The sequence below is a fragment of the Eublepharis macularius genome, chromosome 6, assembly GCF_028583425.1.
Source record: "Eublepharis macularius isolate TG4126 chromosome 6, MPM_Emac_v1.0, whole genome shotgun sequence".
Classification (NCBI taxonomy): Eukaryota; Metazoa; Chordata; class Lepidosauria; order Squamata; family Eublepharidae; genus Eublepharis; species Eublepharis macularius.
In genome coordinates, this window is record NC_072795.1 from 44,585,994 (window position 1) to 44,606,761 (window position 20,768).

Genomic DNA, 20,768 nt, shown 5'->3' on the forward strand with positions numbered 1-20,768 from the left:
GGTCCTTCCATCCAAGAAAAAGGACTTGAAGACTAAAGATAGGCACTCCTTTCGTTACTCCAAGCGCCCCAGCAGACAGAGTACCTCAAGATCTTACAAGATCTGATGGCAACCAAGACCTAGAAGTGACAACAGATCCTTCTCCTTTCAGAAAACCAGTCAGCAAGCCACAGGACAGAAAGAGACCCAGTAGACATGACTATGGTCAGCCAGTAATCGCACCAATCAGGGGTCGATTGCAGGAATTCTCAAAACAGTGGGAAATGACAATTACAGACAAATGGGTATTGGAAACAGTATCCAGGGGCTACTCTCTGGAATTCCAGTCCCTACCTCCAAATCGTGTGGTTCACATACAGAAGAATCCCTTAGAATCAAAACACCTACAAATAATGGGAGCGATTCAAAACCTGCTAACAATCAAGGCCATAGAACCAGTATTGACACTGGAATAGGGGAGTATGCACTCAGTATTCTTCATTGTACCGAAGAAGAACAGAGATATCAGAGCTATTCTGGATCTGCACTGGCTGAATCAGTTCGTTGCATCGCACAAATTCAAGATGGAGACATTGAGGTCAATCACGAGGGCCATACAGAAGGGGGACTCTCTAGACTCCATAGATCTCTCAGAGGCCTATCTGCATATCCCCATCAGGGAGACACACAGACAATACCTTCGCTTTGCGTACAATGGAGAACACTTCCAGTACAAGGCTCTACCCTTCGGGCTCAAGTCTTCCCCCAGAGTATTCACGAAGGTGCTAGTGACCTTGGTAGCCTTTCTCAGACTGCAGGGAATTCATCTATTCCCATATCTGGACGACATCCTAATAAAAGCTCCCTCTCTTCCGATGGGGGTGGAAGCTATTCAAACAACTATTACTTGCCTAGAGAGTCACGGATTCGTGGTCAACAGGGACAAGAGCAATTTCTCTTCTACACAGAGGATAATGCATTTGGGAGTGACCATAGATACTGTCAAAGACAGGACGTTTAATTCGAAAGAGAGACAAGAAAAGATTTTGTCACTGATACGAGTAATTCAGAAGGAGACAAAGGTGGAAGTCATGCTGTTAGCCAAGCTACTGGGAATGATGGTGTCCTGTCAGGACACATTAACATGGTCCAGATTTCATTCACGGCCGCTACAGAGACTCTTACGACCCTTTCAAAGGATCATAGCACACAAGGGACACAGACGCATACAAATACTGGAGACACTGAAGGAGGAAATGAATTGGTGGTTGACACCGAGCAGATTCGAAGAAGGGGTTCCTGTCAGGGAATCAGAAAGGATAGTGCTGACTATGGACGCAAGCCTGACCGGCTGGGGAGCACACACAAGGGGCCGCATGGCTCAAGGTGCTTGGTCAGTAAAGGAAAGAGAGAACAGCATAAACTGGCTGGAACTGAGGGCCATCAAGATGGGATTATGGGAACTCCAGGAAGTACTGAGAGGACACCATATACTTATACAAACAGACAACACAACAGCAAAAGTGTATGGGAACAGGCAAGGAGGAAACAGGTACAGAAGCCTGAACAAGGAGGCAGAGGAGATCATGCTCTGGGCAGAGCAGAATCTGGAATCAATAAAGGCCATCCATGTAGTGGGGACGCAGAACACAGTGACAGACTGGCTGAGCAGGAACAGAGTCAACCAGGCAGAGTGGGCACTAAACTGGAAGATCTTCACTCAGGTGTGTATGAGATACGGGAACCCGGAAGGGGACCTGTTCGCTTTGAGCAAGAACACACAACTACGAAAATCCTTTGCCAGACAAAAGGAACAAGGGGCATTAAGTATAGATGCGCTAAATGAAGATTGGCCCCAGGCTTTTCTCTATGCCTTTCCTCCTATAAAAATACTGGACAAAGTACTTCAAAGGGTAGTGCAACAACAAGCACAGGTGATAGTGATTGCTCCTTTCTGGCCAAGGAGATCGTGGTTTCAGGAATTGAAACATCTCTCTATAACGGAACCATGGAGTCTGCCACAGAGGAAGGATCTCCTTTCTCAGGAGAAGATGTTTCATCCAGATCTAGCATCCTTGAAATTGACAGCCTAGAGATTGAGTGCCAGCAACTGTCAGAACTAGGTTATAAGGACAGTGTGATAGCTACCACGTTGGCCTCCAGAAAGAGATCTACTAATAGGAGCTATAATAAAACATGGCAAACCTTTTACACCTGGTGTAGAAAGAAGGACAGTGACCCATTAACAGCATCTGTGAAGGAGATACTACTATTCCTTCAGGAGGGATTGGATAAAGGACTTAGCACTAGTACCCTAAAGAGACAAGCAGCAACCATCTCAGCTATAAGAGGATCGAAAAGAGGGATGTCCCTCACCAGACATCCACATATCAAAAGATTTCTGAGGGGAACTATGCTCATTAATCCACCTCAGGTTCATAGGTTCCCGACTTGGAACCTGAATGTAGTGTTAAAAGCTCTCACTAAGGGACCTTTTGAACCCATGGCTACATGCCCACTCAAGGAGTTAACTCTTAAAACCTTATTCCTAGTGGGAATTACCTCGGCTAGGAGGGTATCTGAGATTAGAGCCTTGTTGGTAAACACAGAGTTATGCATTTTCCATAATGACAGAGTAGTGCTCAGCCCTGATACAACCTTCATCCCCAAGGTAAACTCATTTTTCCACAGGGGGGGAGGATATTGTACTGCCATCCTTCTGTAACAACCCTAAGCATGAAAAGGAGAAGGAATGGCACAAATTAGACGTGAAACGGGCCCTCAGCTATTACATAGACACAACTAAGGATATCAGAAAGGTGGAAAACATGTTCATCTCTTTTAGGAAGAGCTCTCTAGGGGAAAAGGTGTCTACATCCACTCAGTTCATGGATCAGGGACTGCATTTCACTAGCATATAAGGCTAGACAGCTGACTCCTCCAGAGGGAATCACTGCCCACTCTCTGAGAGGGGCAGCTACATCGGCAGCGTATAGAACTTTTCTGTCTCTGGATAGGATTTGTAGGGTTGCTACGTGGAATTCAGTACATACTTTCACAATGCACTACAGGGTAGACAAGATAGCTGAGGCAGCGTTCGGAAGAAGGGTGCTCCAGCAAGCTTTATGAATGAGTTAGCCCACCCAAGGTGTACTGCTAGACGTATATCCCGTCAGTCAAGACTGACCCACTTCCAAACCACAGGAGAATGGAAGATTTGTATTCACTTACCGTGAAGCTTCCTTTCTCTGTGGTTTGGAAGTGGGTCAGTCTAACCCATCCAGGTTAAAGTTTAGAATGTTGGGTTATGGTTAAGTGTTGTGTTAGTGTTCAGTTTTGTTGACAGAGTGGCCAGCATGGAAGGACTGAGCAAAAGCAGCAGAGTCTAGAGGGCTTGGAAAAGAACCGGCGTGCCAAGGAAAAGCCCTCCCCTAAAGGATTGTCTGATTTGACCGACCCTGGAACAGAGGAGGAGCTACTTCCTGTCAGTCAAGACTGACCCACTTTCAAACCACCGAGAAAGGAAGCTTCACGGTAAGTGAATACAAATCTTCCATTCCCAATGGAAGATCAAAAATAGGGGAAATTAACTCTATCCCCTGCACTGTTTTGGTGCAGGAAAATGGCGGGGGGGGGGGAGGCAGGCACCTTTCCTCCCCCTGCAGTGGTATTCTGAGACCATTTGGGCTCTCCTTTATTTTTGAAAAGCCATCCCCTGCAGCTGGTATGTGGCTCCAGGGAACCCAGACCCAATTTTTTAAGTACCCATACGTGTAGTTTGGCCCTTAGCATTCCTACTGATTGGTGTTATCCTTTTGGAAAATTTGTTTGAATACTGAGAATGAAATGGAACAATATACACCAATACATGAATAATCATTTCTTTATAAAACTTCAAAACATAACATGCTAGGCAGGTTGCGGACTATTCATTTTACTGCTCAGAGATCTGATCTCTAATATGTAATGCCCATATTGCAGCTTGCAAGGATAAACTGTACCCATAAAATGTGGCATCAAATTGTTTTTTCTAAACCTAAGCTTCTCCTACACAATCAAAAGAAAACACGTGAGATACAGCTACCTATCTACTTAATGTCTGTGTTTAAAACATTTCTTTCTCAAAACAGAGACAATCCCAACTTTCCTGCACTTTACTCCACCTTATCTGTGCAGGAGTTGCTTCACAGCAGCCCAAGAAACATCACATTTGCGTCTTCAGGGAGTTTAGCATGGAACCTTCTAGCATTTTGTGATTGGCTGCAGCCTGTATAGCAGTGATTTTGTGGTTAGTCACACACACACACACACACACCCATGATAGCCATCTTGTAGTGGTTTCCACTATCCAGTCTGAAAGTTCATAAAGTATTACAAGCTCTACAAGGCTGAGGAACCACTGTATAAAGAGAAATCTGAAGGATTTGGGGGGATTTATTGAAACATAGCATATAACAGTTAACCAAAGTGCTCTGCCTTCTCTTTTCACAGGATTCATTCTGCTTCCAGCAGTGAAAGTCACAAACATCACAGATCTCAAACTTTACCAATAATCCGAGGCAAAAATCCATTTTCCAACCCTAAACTCCTGCAAATGATAGACAGCACGATTGCAAGTAAGATTCCTGACTTCCCTCTTGTGACTTTCGTTAGAAGCCAGAAGGAGGAGAACTATCAGCTGAAACTTGATCCAGGCACAACATACAGTTGCCTCATTCCACTTCCCTGCTTGTCCTTGGATTGTTGAAGGTCATGGATATGAAGAAAGGCTCATTAAAATATCAGAACAGAGTGACTGAGAACAAGTAGACTAGTATCCTGTAATAGATCCTTTATTAATTTTCATTCATTTATGTCCCGCCTTTCTCCCCATCCGGGACCCAAAGTGGCTTACATCATTCTGGTCTCCATTTTTTCCACTCACAGCAACGTTGTGAGGTAGTTAGGCTAAGAGTGTGTGAATGGCCCAAGGTCACCCAGCAAGCTTCCGTGGCAGAGCGGGGAATCAAACCAGGGTCTCCCAGATCCAACTTTGAAACTCTAGTCACTACCCCACACTTACAGTCAAAAGCTAGAATAACCAGAAGGAGCAAAATGTTTGTTTGTTTGTTTAAGAATATATTCGCCCCCTCACCAGAGTCCTGCTTTTTGCAGCTAATGAAGACCTAGTTTTATGTAGTGGTTAGAGTGCTGGATTAGGGTACATTTCACACTCACGGGTTAACGTGCCATTTCCAAGGAGTCACCACGATCGCAACAGATTCGGCTCTGCACCTGTGTGTTTCACACTGTCCAAGAAGTTTCAAATAGGTGTCCTGCATTTTGTTCACAAGCCCCAGTTTTGTTGTGAGCTTTGTGGGCTTTGGGATTCACGTCACCCTTTTTTTTTTTAAGTTTGTGCATGCGTTGTAATGACGTCACCTCTTGAAACCCCACCCCTCCCTATGCACATCAGTACTGCATCTCTGTGCAGCCATTTTCACACCCTAACTTTTCATGTTTGAAAATAGCACTGTGGGGTGTTGAGAACTGATTGTTCCCACCCATCAAATTTTCCGACCACCATTGGTCTCACGCGATCATGTGAACCCTGAATGGATCAGGTGTGGTGATCATTTTGGTGAACAACTTGCCATGTTTGTTCGAACGCCATTTTTAAGGCCATCATTATCATTTATATTGAGCATTTAAAATCAAAAGGGAAACGTGTCCAAATGGTCAAATGAATAAAAGTGGTTCTTTGCAGAGCCAGAGAGCATATCTACTGGTGGTGATTTCCCATGGCACCTTTTTCCCAAATAGCAGTAATGTAAAAGCATTGTTTCCTATCTATCGATAAAAACACAATGCTGGAACGTTACTGTCCTTTAGAAATACAAAAAAAATTACAGAAAAAGCAGATGGGGTGCTAAGGAGGGTGAGTTTTATTAGATCCCCACAGACTAATCAGCTTAAGGAAAAGGAGAGGGCTTTGTAGAGAAGCAAACAGCTCAAATGTGATGAGGAAGCTTAAGACGAAGCAGCAGCAGCAGGATGCAGGGACGGAGGGGGATGCACGGATGGGAACGAGAAGAGAGTTGAGGCTGAGCGGAGGCCGACCTTGCCAGAGAGAGAGTCCCCCATGCCCCTTGGTCATTCTCAGCCTTCCGCCCTCCTTTGCTCCGGGCCACAGATAATCCCTGGTTCACAAACTCACCGGCACTTGGAAGGGCAAGAGGCAGCTGAGCAAAGACTAAAGTCGGCTCAGCCCCAGACTGTGCACGAGCACCTCACTTGCTGCACAGCCAAAGCCCTCCCTGCCCCCCAGCCAGGGCTGCCCGCTAAGCCAAGCCCGAGTTCTTCGAGGGCATCACTCAGACGGAGGCACCGGGGTACAGAGGGCGAGCGCGTACACTTACACCCCCGCAAAATATTAGTTTGCACATTGAAAACCCACTGGACCCCAAACAGCCTTGTGAAGATTGAGCATGATAATTATCCTCAACAGTTGAGAATTAGTTATAGGAAGGAAAAAAGAAAAATTGAGTAGGGGAGGGGGGAAAGGCATACTTAAGCCCATAAGAGCGTAAGCTTAAGCACCTCACTGGTGAAATAATTGCCCTGCCCTTGTTTCCTTGAAAGAAACTTTTCCATGGCATTTCTTTTGTTCTAGGTGGTTCTAATGAAACAGATATTGTGCAGTATGTAGATACTGAAGCCAACATTGCCACGGAAGTTTGTCTCACCATTCTTGACCTACTGTGTCTTTTCACTCAACACCACCAGGTATAACTTTCTTATATGAAAATCATGAAAAAAGGCTCTACGTGAAACTTCTCTGTTTATGGTTTATGCTAAACTGTTCCTTTATAGATGACTGGCATCTCAGTGGGACACGTAACACAAAGAATGAGCCAGATGTGTCATACTTATGAGGCATCTTTGCGCAGCTACCAAGAATGCTCCAGACCAGCACAGCTTGCACTATGTCTCTCTCTGTTACGTTGCTGCTTTTGACATCCTTTTGCCCGTCACTGGTGCTCTTCCTATTTGTTCTCCTCTGAACTTCTGTGCCTGATAAACTGCCCAGGGAATTGCTGTGATTTCTCCAGAGCTCACAGCAGTGTTATGATTCATACCTGTTTGTTACAGTGGTTTCCAAGTTGCGTAACCAGTGTCCCTTTCAAACATCTGAAATACGTAAGTACAGTTCCTAGACACATTAATGTGATGGAGCCTACAATTTAACAGCAGCGACCTTGTGGAACAAGCTTTGCAGAGCTAGAGACCGTTGGCAAGCTTGGAAATATAAGGAAGCTAGAAAGTTTATGATAAGATCTCAATTAATTCTGCAAAAGCTCACAATGCATTGTTACCCAAACAGCATGACTACATTTTTCTCATCAAAAACCTATAGCCCAAAATAGTTTATTTCAGCATTTTGAGATATAACTACAAGCTTGTAATCTATATTGTAACCCTTTTGTTATGATCAACGAAGTAGGTAATCCAAAAATATTTGTGTTTAATCTTATTATTCCATCACACTGAGCAGTAAATGAAATATTAATATCAAGCATTTTAATTATAGTGGTTTGGATCCTATAAACCTCAAATGCAAGACAAGCAAATTCCCCTCCCCTTTCCTCAAGAAGCTCCCTATTACCTGGACAAATAACCACATAAAAAAGAGCTACAGTGAAGAGGGGTGAATTAGGCAGTCTCCCCTTCTTCCACCAATAAAGGCCCTTCTGCCTTGAAGTTCTACTAGTGGAAGCAAAAAAGTAATTCCTTTGCAATTCCCCCTCCTCACTGCATCTTGCCACAACACCTTCTTCTTCCCCATCACATCTCACCATGACCTGTGAAATCTGCTTCTGTGAAGAATCATAGAATCCAATTCAATGCATTTAAGATCAGTATATTAGGCTTCTAGAGATAAGAAAACCTTGGATCCTATTCTTAGCAGAATGCATAGGAGTCATTATAGGAGCTTGCATGGGAGTGTGCATGGGAGAGAGAAACAGACTTATACTGTCTGCTTATGACCTGTTGGTCTGTGAACATGAAATAAAGGACTTGGACTTAGAATTGTATCACTCAGAGCTTTGATTAAGATTTAGAAAAGAAATACAAGTTCTTTATTGTGTAAACTCCATACATGATAGGAAAGATGAGAGATAAATCCATATCTAATCTAAGGATACCAATGGATGGCAAGACAGGAGGGCCTGCATCCATAGTGCAAGATGAAAAGGAAAGTTGGAGAGTGTGATAAAGAAAAAAAATGAGGTGTCACAAAGAGGAATTCCCTAAGAATAGCTTTCTACACATCAAAGGATATTCCCGTGGCAGTAAAGAACAAAGTGTAAACAGACGCCAAACCTCTCTATCTTTCTAATTCTTTGGTTTATCTCTTTCTGAAACCTGTGTAAGGGACTGCTTTAGTCCTCATCTTCTTACACCTATGAACAATTTCTGTGCACCCTGCTATGGAGTGCAATTCCTCTTCCACCAAAAATTCTGTTTGCACAAGATCAAATATTTTCAATGGACCATTGTGCAAACAGAAAAGCAAGTTCCACAGCAAAGACAATCTAGCACACAGAGAACTCATTCATAGGATCCAAGCCATGGGCTTTTTATTCATTAGGCTGTCAGGAACCTTAAATAAATGTGTGGCTTTCAAAGACTCTGGCTCTAGCTGAGGCAAGTCAAACTACTTATCAGACCATTTATGTGTTTATGAAATCAGGCAACTGAATTCTAAGATGCTAATTACAGTAAACAAGTGATTCTACTATATAAAAGGCAAGCCGTATTGGCGACGACTCACTTTTTATCCCTGCGCAGGCGCACTCACAGGCACCTTCGCGGAGATAAAAAGTGAGTCATTAGCAACACGCAGCAGAAAGGCCCAGTATGGTGGCAGGAAGGCCCAGAATTGCCTGGCACAGCCCTCTGGAGACCCCGAGGAGGCCGCTGCAGCAACTGGAAAGCCCGCCATGGCAGCATGGCCACTGCAGGGTCTTGGAAGGGTCTCACCACCATACTGGGCCTCTCTGCCACCTGCACCAGGCCTCTGAGGGGACTTGGGAGTGTCCGGCACAGTGGTGCAGCCCTTTCAAGGCCCCACAGCAGCAGTGGAGGTGGCAGGGAGGCCTGGCACAGCTCTCCCAAGGCCCTGCAGTGGGGGACCCGCCAAATCAGTTTTCTAGAGCCTGTTGTATTCTTCCACACGACGGGCTCTGTTGCTAGTAGTTAAATAAAATTGCTCTTTCCAGTTCCGATTAGATGCATCTCTTACAGCTTAAACAGCAGAAAAGATAACTCTAGCAAATGTGAAGCCTTCAATGCAGTTATTATTTATCAGTTAGGAGTTCACAATCAAAAAGTCAACACAGGGGAACAGAGGGGAGAAAAAGTAGGGGAAGAAGTTCTATGCACAAGGCTAGGGCCATCCTGTGGATGGCTATAGTGTGTTACCAAAGGATTCATAGAAAGTTGGGTTTTAAGACAAGAAGTAAAAGAAAGGAGGCTTGTGTGGCTTTCCAATTGCCAGTGTGACTGTTGATACACAAAGCAGCAACAGGGCTTCGACATGGTAGGTGTCCCCTGCAGTTTCCCTGCCCCAATTCTCCAGCAGCAACCATACCCCTCCTCCAGACCATTGGAGCTTTTTCATTTTTTAAAAAAGAAACTATTTCGTATTATATATTGTCGAAGGCTTTTACGGCCGGAGAATGATAGTTGTTGTGGATTTTCCAGGCTGTATCGCCATAGTCTTGGCATTGTAGTTCCTGACATTTCGCCAGCAGCTGTGACTGGCATCTTCAGAGGTGTAGCACCGAAAAACAGAGATCTCTCAGTGTCAAAAATATTTCATACTATAATAACAAAAACATTGGATTTATATACTGCCCTTTAGGACAACTTAATGCCACACCCAGAGCGATCTACAAATGTGTGTTATTACTATCCACACAACAATCACCCTGTGAGGTGGGTGGGGCTGAGAAAGCTCTAAGAAACTGTGACTGACCCCGGGTCACCCAGCTGGCTTCAAGCGGAGGAGTGGGGAATCAAACCCAGTTCTCCAGATTAGAGTCCTGCTGCTCTTAACCACTACATCAAACTGGCTCTCATTATATTGATATACCATTATAACAATAAGTGTAATGAGTACTGTGGATTCCCAGCTTTCATTTTTTTTTAAAAAATGGTTTTAGTTCCCTTTGTGGCAGGAATATGGTTTTCCTCTTATATCTTCTTAAAGGAATAGGCTACAAACTTACTTTTTTTAAAATGAAAACTGGGAAAATAGCAGAACCCTTATTGTTTTATTGTTATAACAGTATATCGATATAATGATGTGAAATTATACAAAATTATTTATGAAAAAGAAATGGATGCCTTAGGGAAAGGAACAGAAAATTTTCCCACCCACATGGCAACCATCCCAACTTTCCTGCAATTTTCACATCCAAGCAGGTTTGAGAAAGACTTGGAGGAGGAGCTAGGGAAGACCTGGGAAGTGCATGAATCTACCAGTGCTGTGGGGAAGCAGGAAAAAAATGCTTCCCAACTGCATTGAACCCAGGGCAGGTAACCATGTGGAAATGATCATCATGTAAGTTTTCTGAGTATGGGCATAAGTGGCAATAAGAGAAAAGGGGCAGACTTACTTAAGGAAGTAGGAAATACCTTCAGTGGGCTTAAAAGGGTGTATCACAGCTCTTTGGTGGCTCCCAGCTTGTAGAATGGCTTGCCTGAGGAGGTCAGGAAGGCCCCCACATTTGTATCATTTCACAGAATGTGCAAAACAAATGTTCAGGAAGGCATTTTTATAAAGGGGTTAGAATTGTAGTAGAATGGATCCATTCAAGAGGGTGTCTTTATAATAGAATAGGGCTGTAATCTACTGCATGGTTATTGTATATATCCTTCCTTTTACCACATTGTGTTCTACCTTTGTAACCCACTTTTTGTACTATGGTACATCATGCTTTAGTATTGAGTTTGCACCAGGGCTTTTTTTCAGCTGGAACGCGGTGGAACGGAGTTCCGGAACCAGTTGAAAATGGTCACATGGCTGGTAGCCCCGCCCCCTGATCTCCAGACAGAGGGGAGTTTAGATTGCCCTCTGCGCTGCAGTGCAGAGGGCAATCTAAACTCCCCTCTGTCTGGAGATCAGGAGGCGGGGCTACCAGCCATGTGACCATTTTCTCCAAGGGCAACCCACTGAGTTCCACCACAAATTTTCCCAGAAAAAAAGCCCTGGTTTGCACTGTTTTTCCAATTCTGTAATTCTAATCCTATTACATTGTTCATTTGATGCCTTATGTTTTCTGATTGAATTGTTTTCTATATTTTATAATCCACCCTGAGTCTCAGTGAGAAAAGTGGACTGTAAATGAAGTAAAATAAATAAATAACTAGATTAGGATGGCACTGCAAGTGTGGTGGAGCTGAAGGAGGTGTGTAGGCATTACATTGCTAACTCTGTTGAAACTGGCTATGCTCATTTGGACTGGGGACACTGATGCAACCTCCACTAATATCAACCAATTTAGTTTTAAAAGTCTGAAAAATGTTTGTTGGTTAATTTTTCAGAAGCAATTGCAGCAATCTGATTGCCAGAATACACTGATGAAAAAAGTCTTTGATACCTACCTGCTGTTTTTGCAAATCAATCACTCTGCAGCAGCACTCAAACACGTCTTCGCTGCTCTAAGGTTGTTTGTGAGCAAGGTAAGTCCCTCGGGGTTTTTTATTTGTAATAAGAAATAATCATTCATTTATTTTGAGAAACAGGTTGAGATGTTACTTTCCAGAGAATCTGATTGCCAAAAAGTAGGGTTTCAGTGTCCTCTAGATTAGAGCTGAAATTAAACTTCAGAAAAATTCAAAGCTGGATTTTTAATTCAAAATTTGAGTGATACAAACACATGCCCTTTTGGAGGTGTCAGAGCAGAATATCTGAGGCAGTTTTCAGAACACTCAGTTTATTTAGCATGCCTATTGAGAGTAGCAGCCTCAAGCAACTTTGAAAAAACAGAACCTTGCAACAAACATAAAGAGACATGCTTTGCAACTATTGACTAACACATAGCGCTTTATAAACTTGTGATTGGCTAATACATGTAAGTTTGGGATTGGTTACTAAACAGATTGCTTGTTGCAACATGTAACAAGTTTGCTAAGTCATATCACCTTGCCTCTGGTGAGTAGTATGTGACAGTTCTGCTCTGTAATGGCTGCTGCCAAATATACTCTCATGGGAGGAGGGGGAGGTCATGTGCTACGTATCAAAGGCCAAATGTTGCCACTGTTCACCACCATCAGAGTTCCAACAAAAGTCACCTACATTTAAAATTAATTGTATGCCAGATATAAAATACTGACCAAGGTCAAATAATGCTGAAAATCAAATGCAGTGACATACCAGACTACTATACTGGACTACTTTTATCAAATAATGTCCAGTACTAAATACTGAAATGAAATACTAGTACAGAACTGTCAGTATTCTGAGAGCATTCAGCGTCAAAATTCACAGAGAAGGATTTGGGAGAAGAGTGCTGGTATTAGATCTATTTTAACGCTAAGCCTTGGCTTTCTCTGGGAACTGTTGTGCTCCGTATACTGACCAGTCATCCCCTACCAGTGTTATAATGGATTTCACCCGCATACCACACACACTCTATCATGATTTCATTCTTCCCTACGCTCTATCACTCTGGGCAGAAATTCTTGTAAATCATAGTGATGCTTATTGTGTCCATTACTTGAACTGAGCACAGAGCAGAGCAAATGGTCTAAACAGCATGATATACTTTCACAACATGTAATACTGGCAATATATCACTGCTGGCAATATATCTCTAGGCCCAAGGGAAACATAAGATAAACCAAGCAGAAAGAGCTTGAAATTAAATACCAGACTGACAGCAGTCTGTGAAGTTGTGTGGGAGTGTAGAAATTAACAAAATCAAAGTCCAATGCATCCTCCCCATTATCCATACCCTAATGTATTGTTTATTGACTGTCCCAGCCATTAATCATATTGACTTACACAGTGTAATCTGCCTTGAGTTTCAATGAGAAAGGTGGGCTATAAATAACGTAAAATTAAAAAAGTAATCTGATTCATGCTCATAAAATATCCTTGGGATTACTGGTCTCTGTCGTAACTTGTGTCTGTTCCACTTATGGCGCTCTTTTTGTGCTAATTCCTTCAGTATCCTCATTGTAATGGGTAATACATTGGTAATAATGCTATGAAACAATCCTAAGCAAAGCTGTACTAAGTCCATTGAAGTCAGTGAACTTAGAATGGTATAACTATATATGTTTACTCTGTTGGTGATTTTTCACTAATTCGTGTTTATTATTATTTATTAGGGATGTGCACTAGCACCAAATCCCAATTTGTAATTCATAATGCAAATACTTTGGATTGAGAATTTAGAAAATCTGGAATTTCTGAATATCCGGCACTCCATTAAAGTCAATAGGAATAGCCTTTTTTCACTTAAAACACAAAGGCAAAGCATTTTTACAAAAAGCTTTCCTCCCCCCTCTCACTGCAGCCCACTAATGCCCATGTAATGCTGCTCCTAACAGATAGAGGACCCAGTGGGGGAGGTCTGCAGTGGGAAGAGGGATAAGTGGAAATTTCCCGTTGAATCTAGATCCAGCCCAATATGCATCAGTTGCAGCCTTTCACTCAGGCAGAGGCAGAAGTGAGTTAGTCACACTTGAGTGTAAGATGAGGCAGCAACTGATGGCATCTCTATGCCATGCAAGTTTAGGCCTGTCATAATGCCTAATGCAAGGACTGTCTTCAGGCATTGTGATGGACCATACAGATGCAGATGGTGTATGCGGTAGTTGACCTTGAATTATAGCTGTTTATAGAAGCTCACACTCTTGATTTGCTTCCTGTGCTGATATACTGAGATGAGAATGCTCTGTCTTGTAGTAAGGTGTACTAAAACCTTTTTGTGCATTTTGTTCTCCACAGTTCCCTTCAGCATTCTTTCAAGGGCAAGCTGACTTATGTGGGTCATTCTGCTACGAGATTCTCAAGTGCTGCAATCACAGGTCACGGTCAACTCAGATGGAAGCCTCTGCTTTGCTTTATTTCTTCATGAGAAAGAACTTTGAATTTAATAAGCAGAAATCAATTGTCAGGTCCCATTTACAGGTGAGCAAATCTGAGGTTGCCGTTTGATTTTCTCCCAGTTTTCTATTACAATATATTTTGCTCAGGGATAGGCAACAAAAGCTTCCAGATCAGAACTCTGAAGTGACCCTGCTGTCTGTTGGCAAAATACTGAGATTTTTATCTTCCCTTGGTCAGCAAAAGAATGCTTCTGGTCCTCATGGATACAAAGTTAAGCAGGAAACTCAGATCAAAATAGAGACAAAGTTGCTGTCAAGTTGGCTGAGACTTGACAGCACTCTATACATATACTCAGTGGTATTACTGATCATTTTTCTCTTTGAATAGCAGTCTCCAGTGGTAGTTCATAGACTGCTTTTGAAATCCTCTTCTTTCAAAAGCAGCATGCTGTCATGTGTAGGGAGCAGACATCCTGCAAATTGCCAATCTGGACCACTTGGGCTACTGTCAACCCTCCTGCTTTTATCTTGGGATAACACAAGGGTGCTGATGCTTCTCCTGAGAAACACCTACTCTTCTGCTTGATTTACCTGTGCTTACACTGCCTTTGTTCTTCATCTTCTTCAGCTCATCAAAGCTGTAAGTCAGCTGATCGCAGATGCAGGGATTGGAGGTTCTAGGTTCCAGCATTCCCTGGCTATTACAAATAACTTTGCTAATGGAGACAAGCAAATGAAAGTAAGGCATCCTTTCTATTATTTATGACTCCAGATGAGTAGATCTCAAGACACATCCTCCTCTGTTACCATCGTAGTCCTTTTATAAAAACTACTAAAAAGAATTTTTGCAAATGGAATAGACTTGAAAAGTGGGCTTAATTTTCAAATGTGTTTATTTATTTACTTGCTTCATTTATAGCCTGCCTTTCTCATTGGGGCATATTGCAAAATTAGAAAACAATGCAATAAAATGTATAATGCATGCAGCAATAAATCTGAAATAGAAAGCAATGCAGTAAAACCAGTATAATACATATAATGAGCAATGCAACTGGCCGGAAGGGGTGGGGCCTAAAAAATTTCACAGACATTATTCTCATTTTACATAATTCAGACTGATCACAAGTCTGGTATCTTTGCTCTTAGTGAGTGGTATTTTGTATCATGAGTAGTTCCACTGAAGTCATTGTAATTTGTGGAATGAACTGATTACTCAGTATCAAGCTGTAATTGTAAACTATTTGGGCCTACAAAGATGCATTTGTTTCTGTGGCCATTGAAACAGCTGCATCCAGTACCGTCTCTTCTACCTTATCAAAGCAGAATCCCATGAAACTGAAACAGAGTGCAAATGATTCTTAGTTTTGTGCTAAAGCCAGCTTACTGCAGACTGGCCCCATCAGATTCTGTTCAACAGCTGCATGTATAACCTCTGCCTGTGGGAGTTCTCATGGAGCTAAATCAGAAACAGAAACTACAAGACGATGGAAATTAAAATAAAATTTCTTTAAGCCAAAACCCTCCAACATACAGACCAAATACAACAAGATTTATATAGGTAAACTCATAGGTGTAACGGGAAACAGAAACCTGCAACTGATAATGCCTTTGGATTCTGTAAAGCAACTGGTTATTGCTTGATACAGCTGAGCAAAGTCCAGATTTCCAGGTCTACCAAGTACCAGGGTCTTCCAGTGCATTTCTCTTGCACAGAACAAACTGAACATCTCAAAAATCTTGAAAAATACAGTCCTAGAATAACAATATGATTTCAATAATAATAATAATAATAATAATAATAATAATAATAATAATAATACCATTATACTAAACACTAAGTTTCCAATTAAAATCTCACATATAAAAATGTCAGTTATCTTATACAAGGAGATAATGTTACCTGGAATGGGCCTCCTTGCAAGTAAGTGGGAGGAAATTAGCGGCAAGGAGGAAGGCTGTGCAAGAGGGGTAACAACAGGATATCTCCACCAATATTTACGGGGTCCTTTCCCCAAAGTAGCAGATAAGACTTAGTGCTTTTAAGGTCAAAGAGTATTTTTTATTTAAAGAGTAAAAACCAACATATACACAAGAGACAATTAAAATGGTTGGTACACACATACACAGAGTCCTAGGAAGCAAGCCAGAAATTGGAATAGAGGGAGGGAGGGAGGGGGAAGTATATTTACCATTCCTAGAGAGTAGAGTAATACGCAGAAGAAGAGAGCTTCAAACGTCCAGTGTTCTCGGCCAGAGGGACTTAGGGAAGAAGTGTCCCCAAGGGAGCAGTGCTTGGATCCAGTAAGCATGCACGATTTGATTGGGGCAAGGGCCCTGGTTCTTATAGGGCAGCCCTCCTCAGCCAGCAGAACAAAGACCATAAAGGTCAGTCTCTGGGAATTACAAAGGTTGATTACCTTGATTGCTTGCTGCCAGGATGTGTGAAAGAAAATGTAAAGTCTCTCTGCTGCCTTGCAATTTGCTAATGAAGGCCACCAGAGCTAAGTTGATGCATTTAGGTATGAGAAATATAGATTCCCAGAGAAAAATAAACTTATTGGTGCTGGTTGGTTGATCCTTGATCTTAGGGTGGGGATGTAATCACGGGAAGAGGACATCAGAATGTGCTAATGGGGGGGGGACTCAGTGAAGCCCACTATTGTCATGATCTCATGCCAGTTGCTGAGAGGACAGTAAGTCAATCACCCCAGTCCTTTGTGTTGTATCTGAGTCAATCTACGTGTGACTCAATCTCCTGGGCGGGTCTCTGCAGTGTTCTGCCCAGCTGGCTTGGAATTCCCTCTGATGCAGATCAAGCTGCATTAATCCAGGGGCCCTGTGATTTTATACCACAGGCCTGTATTAAAGGTACATCAAATATGGAGAAGGCCAGGGCCGACCACTTACAATAAGAGCCCAGAATTTTATCCAGCTGTCTCAGCAAACAGCCTTTCCCGGTGCTGCTTGCTGTTCTCCATTCACAGACTCCACCCCTACTGGGCAAAACCAGTAGTTCCTGGGGCTTACACATGCCATGGAAAAGAGCATTCCAGAGCAGCAATGAGGCTCATTTAGGAAGAAGCATTAGTTAGCACAAAACTTAATCCTGTACACTACATTGACTACGTGTGGCTATTTGTCCCTGGGCAGGGAACCAGCAAGCAAAAGATTTTGAAGTGGCTAGTGTGTTTCATCTTCATGATGGTGATTCATAGATGCATAATAGCAGGGATTCTGTGGATTGAAAAATACTCCTTTGGTTCTTTCCCCCAAAGAACAGTAACTTCCCAGCAGAAGTGAAAGACTTGACCAAACGCATTAGGACGGTCTTAATGGCTACTGCTCAGATGAAAGAGCACGAGAAGGACCCTGAGATGCTAGTGGATTTACAATACAGTCTGGCAAATTCATATGCCAGTACACCTGAATTGCGTAGGACCTGGTTGGAGAGCATGGCCAAGATTCATGCTAGAAATGGAGACCTATCGGAGGTAATTCTCAAAAAGTAACAACAGGTTTTGTACCAGGGATTAACCTGCAAAGAAAGGGGTTACAGCAGTACTAAAAAACATGGGCTCATCTGCCTTGTGTATAAAACTCAGTTGTAGAGATGGGAGAGAATTACATAGCCTCCTGCCATAAAACAGAATATTCCATATATAGAAATTTGTATAAACTTTTTCTTTAATATCTCTCAGAAAGAAAATGCTATGGATTTTTTCTATTTTCTATTTTTTCTATTTTCTTTTTTTCTATTTTCTATTTGGGAGCTCAACTAAGAGCATGGACTGAGTTGGACATAAACTGAAGTTGCCTTTTCTCTAGTAGCTTCTCACCTGCTAGAATCACGACGTAGTAAGGTAGCTAGCAGGCTTGCAACTAAGCCAGGATTATGAGAAAGGAGACTGCATTCAGTTGTGATTGTATAGTGACTCATACAGTTTCTGTAATCACAGAGACATTTTTAAAGCTGCCACTAGGGTTGCCTGGCCCAGGCTGTCAAGTGGTGGGAGGATTGGGGTGGGGACATAGTGGGAGGCAGTGGGGTGGGCATGATAATGTCACTTCTAGAGAAAATCCAAAAGTGGTGCCAGATAGCTCTAGGAATCACTAGAAACTCTATGGTAAAACCATAGCCTGGACTGAAGGGATGGTAATCCCTAGATGCCACAGTCAAGCAAATCTGGGAACCTGCCTACATGATGTCTACAAGAAGGTGCTGACTTACACAAAAAGCCCTTTCTGCATGAGAAGGCCTAAATGCAAGCATGCCAGCATCTCCAAAATGGGAGGCAACTGTGGACTGACCCAAAAATCTTGGGTGGTCTATTTTTTCACAAGAAATGGCAATCAAGACAATAGGAGGTAGTCAAAGATTGGATCTGTACCACTTGTGGACAACCAAGCTGAAAAAAGGTTTGCTAGCAGTATTTGGGGGGCTGCCAAGTAATTGAAACCACTGACCCAATTTTGCAGACAGAGGCATGTTGCAAATAGAAGTGCCATTGGCCCCTTAGTGGGCCAGCTTGTGAGCGGCCTTGGGCTTCATTGGATCGTAAATTGTGCAGGTCTGGCATAGATACATCTGAATTAAGCAGAACTTAACTTTTGCTTCAGTGATTATTCCCTCACCTTAAAAAAACCTTATTTTTTAAACACTTTCAATCACTTTCAGGCCCTGATGTATGTATCATTTACAAGCCAGGTCCTCATACTCATCCTTAGCTGATACTCTTAGCCTTTTTAGGCAAATCTCTCAGCAACTTTAACAGGAGCTTAACTTGAATAAAGAATTCAGCATGAGTTTCTTGTTTAGCATGAACTGTCATGCTAATAAATTTATCAAGTGAAGACATGGCAAAACATATTGTGCTGCTAATGAGGATAACAACGAGATTGCTCAGTGTAACATTAATACTTGATATGGTTTCTTGTTGCAGGCTGCTATGTGCTATATCCATATAGCTGCCCTTATTGCTGAGTACCTGAAAAGAAAAGGTAAGATAAATATTAGTTATCACTAGTGTAGAAAAAACAGTAAAACGGGAACACAACCTGCAGCTGACCTATTTATTTCTGATGAGATTAATGTTCTTTTTTGTAGTTAATCTTTAAGCTGCTTTAATCTTTTGAAATATTTTTCCATGTGAGACACTTTCACTAGAAAGTGTCTAGATGCAGCAGCGTTATATATTATGTGAAAATCAAGGTTAACACTACATTTCTGTTTGAGGGGGAGGAGGGCTTTTGTATTTCATTTCTTAGTGTGACCTCATTAAATATGCATGTATTAACACATACAGATAGCAGAATGCTAATAACATCTTACACTGTCATAGGTTACTGGAAAATGGAAAAGATTTGTACTTCTCGTATGCTCCTGGAAGATGCTCAACTCTCTGATAGTAATGTCTTACTAACAACTTACACTGGAGGAAGTGAGTGTTCTAACCATTGTCTGTTTATGGGTCAGACAATATCATTCTAGTAATCAACTGACTCCCGTTATAGATATTTAAGAACAAATTTACAAGGGGACAGGATCGTGGTGTATCATTATATTCTTTGGTAGTGGGAAGTATGAAATCACATCTATGCTACTAATTTTTTTTTTGAAGACTTAATCAGAATTTTAATGATTGTAAGGTTTTGTATTGCAAACACTGTATACTTTGTGTTATAAGGTTAACTGCAAGATGACCATTCATATTATTGAGGTTTTATGCTTTGTTTAGTTGATGCTGTTCCTACATAATGCCAACTAAAATGCTCAAGCACAGATTTTGTGGTGAACTGACTTCTGAAGCAAGACTGGTGGTCTTGGAGACTGCCCACATCCAACAGGGATGTTAAAAAAATAATGTTTAGATTGTTCATCATCCTGAATTAGCAGGCCAAATAAGTAAAATAGCAATTCCTTTCCTGACTATTGCTAATCCCAGTAATGCATGGGTGGGCAGTAACTGGAATGTGTTAGTGGGAGAGAGACTCTAGCAAGATGCCTCTTGCTGGATGTACTGTTCCCCCCATCCCTTTTAGTTTAGTATTGTGAAGATTTCTCCTGCCACTAGTAGAAGTGTTTTCTAGAAGCATCCTAATAGGCATAGGGGGGTCAACAGTGGGATGATTCTCATAACCACTTTGCCTGTGTTGGGTGTTCACTATTTTCCTGCTTGGATTACCTTGTAGATGCATTTTATTCTGAGAGGCTGCACTTGCTTGCAAAGTAATCTCATGAGAATAGAATCTGGAGGAAAGAATTAATTTCTTGCCATCTGTGCATCCCAGATGTGAATAGCTCCTTTTGTGGATAAGCATGGTATTCAGATGGGAACAGTCACCTTTTACCTCATGGCTGCTCTGCAGCTTTCAATGCCTTCTCCAAGACATCCCACATAACTGGGGCAATCAGTGAAATGGATAATTACTAAAAACATGTATCCACCTGGAGAGCCATAGCAGTCAGTCAGTCATTTATTACAGCAAAAGCCAGTAAAACAAAACAAATCTGCAATAAAAAATAAGTTATTACATCAGGGCATAACAATAAGATCAGAGCATTAGTGCTGGAAGAACTGCTGATATAAAAATAAATAATAATAATGAAGATAAAAGAGATTTAAGAAAAAATGGCAATAGCAATAACTGTCTCTGTGAATGTCCATTTTCCCAAAAGCCAGTGT

General features: G+C 42.0%; 1 protein-coding gene across 1 annotated transcript in view; it reads left to right on the forward strand.

The window, feature by feature from the left end:
* The window catches only part of DOCK10 (dedicator of cytokinesis 10), a 173,196-nt gene that overhangs the window by 126,865 nt on the left and 25,563 nt on the right, over positions 1-20,768 (forward strand). The window contains exons 40-47 of the mRNA XM_054982520.1: positions 4,471-4,595; positions 6,632-6,744; positions 11,572-11,709; positions 13,985-14,167; positions 14,714-14,824; positions 17,361-17,576; positions 19,026-19,083; positions 19,425-19,523. Coding sequence (XP_054838495.1) covers positions 4,471-4,595; positions 6,632-6,744; positions 11,572-11,709; positions 13,985-14,167; positions 14,714-14,824; positions 17,361-17,576; positions 19,026-19,083; positions 19,425-19,523 — 1,043 coding nt within the window. The remainder of the gene's footprint in view (positions 1-4,470; positions 4,596-6,631; positions 6,745-11,571; positions 11,710-13,984; positions 14,168-14,713; positions 14,825-17,360; positions 17,577-19,025; positions 19,084-19,424; positions 19,524-20,768) is intronic.